At 58.8% G+C, this 3140-nt stretch overlaps 1 protein-coding gene across 1 annotated transcript; it reads right to left on the bottom strand.

The window, feature by feature from the left end:
* Nucleotides 1-1712: 1712 nt before the first annotated feature.
* On the bottom strand, nt 1713-2614 carry LOC113980276 (glutamate receptor ionotropic, kainate 5-like; the record flags this gene model as incomplete). The annotated part of the gene is made up of 2 exons (XM_027707510.1): nt 2526-2614; nt 1713-2057 (listed from the first exon to the last, which is right to left on the bottom strand). Coding segments are annotated over exons 1-2 (384 nt in total), but the record flags the coding sequence as incomplete, so codon positions are not given.
* Between the last annotated feature and the right edge of the window lie 526 nt (nt 2615-3140).

Genomic DNA, 3140 nt, shown 5'->3' with positions numbered 1-3140 from the left:
AAGATTTTGGGTTCCTCTCAATTTTTTGGGTTCCACTCAAGATTTTGGGTTCTACTCAAGATTTTTGAGGTCTTTGTCCCTTGTGATGTTTGGGGTCCCCTCGGGCCCCAAAATCCACCCCCGGGGCCGCCCAGGTCCCACCAAGAATTGGGGTTCCCCGAGACGTTGAGTTTCCCTCAAGATTTTGGGTTCCTCTCAATTTTTTGGGTTCCACTCAAGATTTTGGGTTCTCAAGACTCTTGGGGTCCCTTTCTGGGTTTTTGGGTTTCCATCAACAGGTCTGGGGTCCCCTCAGGCCCCAAAATCCACCCCCGGGGCCGCCCAGGTCACCCCAAGAATTTGGGTCCCCAGGATGTTGGGTTTCCCTCAAGATTTTTGGGTTTCCCCTTAAGTTTTTGGGTTCCCCTTCAAGATTTTTGGGTTTCCCTCAAGATTTTTGGGTTTCCCCTTAAGTTTTTGGGTTCCCCTTCAAGATTTTTGGGTTCTACTCAAGATTTTTGAGGTACTTCCAGGTTTCAGGGCCCCTCGTGACGTTTGGGGTCCCCTCGGGCCCCGAAATCCACCCCCAGGTCCCCCCAGGTCCCACCAAATCCCCCAAGAATTTGGGTTCCCCAAGACGTTGAGTTTCCCTCAAGTTTTTTGGGTTCCCCTTCAGGATTTTTGGGTTTCCCCCTCAACGTTTTGGGTTCCACTCAAGATTTTTGAGGTCCTTCCAGGTTTTGGGGTCCCTCGTGACGTTTGGGGTCCCCTCGGGCCCCGAAATCCACCCCCGGGTCCGCCCAGGTCCCACAAGAATTCGGGTTCTCTGAGACTTCAATGTTTTCGAGTTCCCTCAAGTTTTTGGGTTCCTCTTCAAGATTTTTGGGTTCCACTCAAGATTTTTGGGTTCCACTCAAGATTTTTGAGATCCTCCTCCCTCGTGACATTTGGGGTCCCCTTGGGCCCCAAAATCCACCCCCGGGTCCGCCCAGTTCCCACAAGAATTCGGGTTCCCCGAGATGTTGAGTTTCCCTCAAGTTTTTGGGTTCCTCTCAAGGTTTTTGGGGTCTCTCCAGGGGTTTTGGGGCGTTTCCCTCCGGGTTTTTGGGGTTCCCCCCAGGGGGTTTTGGGGGCATTTCCCACCAGGTTTTTGGGGCGTTTCCCACCAGGTTTTTGAGGTCCCCTTGGGGGTTTTTTAGGGGTTCCCCCCGGGGGTTTTCAGGGCGTTTCCCACCAGGTTTTTGGGGTGTTTCCCACCGGGTTTTTGGGGTCCCCCCGGGGCTTTTTGGGGCATTTCCCAACAGGTTTTTTTGGGGTCTCCCCCGGGGTTTTTGGGGCCTTTCCCGCCGGGTTTTTGGGGTTCCCCCCGGGGGTTTTTGGGGTGTTTCCCGCCGTGTTTTTGGGGCATTTCCCGCCAGGTTTTTTGGGGTTCCCCCCGGGTGTTTTTGGGGTCCCCCCGAGGGTTTTTGGGGCATTTCCTGCTGGGGTTTTTGGGGCGTTTCCCGCCGGGATTTTTGGGGTTCCCCCGGGGGTTTTTGGGGTGTTTCCCGCTGGGTTTTTGGGGTCCCTCCCCTGTGGTTTTTGGGGTATTTCCCACCAGGTTTTTGGGGATCCCCCCAGGGGTTTTTGGGGGCATTTCCCACCAGGTTTTTGGGTTCCCCCTGAGGGTTTTTGGGCCGTTTCCCATCAGATTTTTTAGGGGTCCTCACAGGGGTTTTTGGGGCGTTTCCCACCAGGTTTTTGGGGCCCCCCTGGGAGTTTTTGGGGGCATTTCCTGCTGGGGTTTTTTGGGTGTTTCCCGATGGATTTTTTGGGGCATTTCCCGCCAGGTTTTTGGGGCGTTTCCTGCTGGGGTTTTTTGGGTTCCCCTCAGGTTTTTGGGGTTCCCCCCGGGTGTTTTCGGGGTCCCCCCTCACCGCGGGGCCGGGGTAGGGCCGGAGGTCGCAGCTCTCCCTCCAGGACATGTTGAGGCTCCGCACGAACTCGCCGTAGAACCGGTGGCTCGTGTTGAACATCGAGAACCCCAAAACCGTGGCCGGGGGGGCCGGGAGGGACTCCAGGTGCAGCAGGGGGAAGTCCTGGGGGGTCACACGGGGGTCAAGGGGTCACTCAGGGGTCAGGGGGGGTCACTGGGTAAGGGGGGGCTGGGAGGGACTCCAGGGGGAGAAGGGGGAAGTCCTGGGGGTCACACAGGGGTCACAGGGGGGTCACGGGGTCACACAGGGGCCATTGGGGTCACTCAGGGGTCATGGGAAGTCATGGGGGGGTCATGGGGGGGTCACTGGGAAGGGGGGGGGGCCGGGGAAAGCCCTGGGGTCACGTGGGGGTCATTGAGGTCACTCGGGGGGTCATTGGGGTCACCCAGAGGTCACCCAGGGGTCACTCAGGGGGGTCACCCAAAGGTTGGGGATCACCCCGGGGTCAGGGGTTGGTGGGGGGGTCACCCTGGGGTCAAGGGGTCACATTAGGGTCAGGAGGCACTCAGGGGTCATTCAGGGGTCAGGGGTCAGCCCGGGGTCATCTCGGGGTCAGGGGTCAGGGCTCACCATGGTGGTCAGGATGTATTTGTAGAACGTCGACGTCATCCCGAGCTCCGAGGCCTGGGGGGGGGGATTTGGGGGGGATTGGGGGGGTCCCCAACACCCAAATCCCCCAAAACACCCCAAAATCCCCCTAAAATCCCCCTAAACTCCCCTCTCCAGACCCCCCAAGGCCCTGAGACCCCCCCTTGAGCCTCACAAGCCCCCCCAAATCCCCCCTCAAACCCCACAGAACCCCCATTCCTGTCCTCTCTCCAACCCCCAAATCCCCCCCGAATCCCCCCAAAATCCCCTCAAATCCCCCCCAAACCCCCCGACCCCGACCCCCTCAAAGCCCCCAGACCTCCCCTTGAACCTCCCAAGCCCCCCCAGCCCTTCCTGAGCCCCCCCCAAAGGCCCCTCAAACCCCACAGAACTCTCATTCCCGGCTCCCCTCCGACCCCAAATCCCCCCAAATCCCTCCCACAAAAACCCCAAACCCCCCTCAAATCCCCCCAAATCCCCTCTAGCCCCCCCCAAACTAAACAAGGTGTCCCCGAATCCCCCCAAACCCCCCCCAAACCCCTCTGAAAATCCCTTAAAAACCCCAAATCCCCCCAACCCCCCCCTAAAAATCCCCTA

The sequence above is a fragment of the Neopelma chrysocephalum genome, unplaced genomic scaffold (assembly GCF_003984885.1).
Source record: "Neopelma chrysocephalum unplaced genomic scaffold, ASM398488v2 Primary Assembly neopelma1_93425, whole genome shotgun sequence".
Lineage (NCBI taxonomy): Eukaryota > Metazoa > Chordata > Aves > Passeriformes > Pipridae > Neopelma > Neopelma chrysocephalum.
This window is presented reverse-complemented; position numbering and strand designations above follow the sequence as displayed.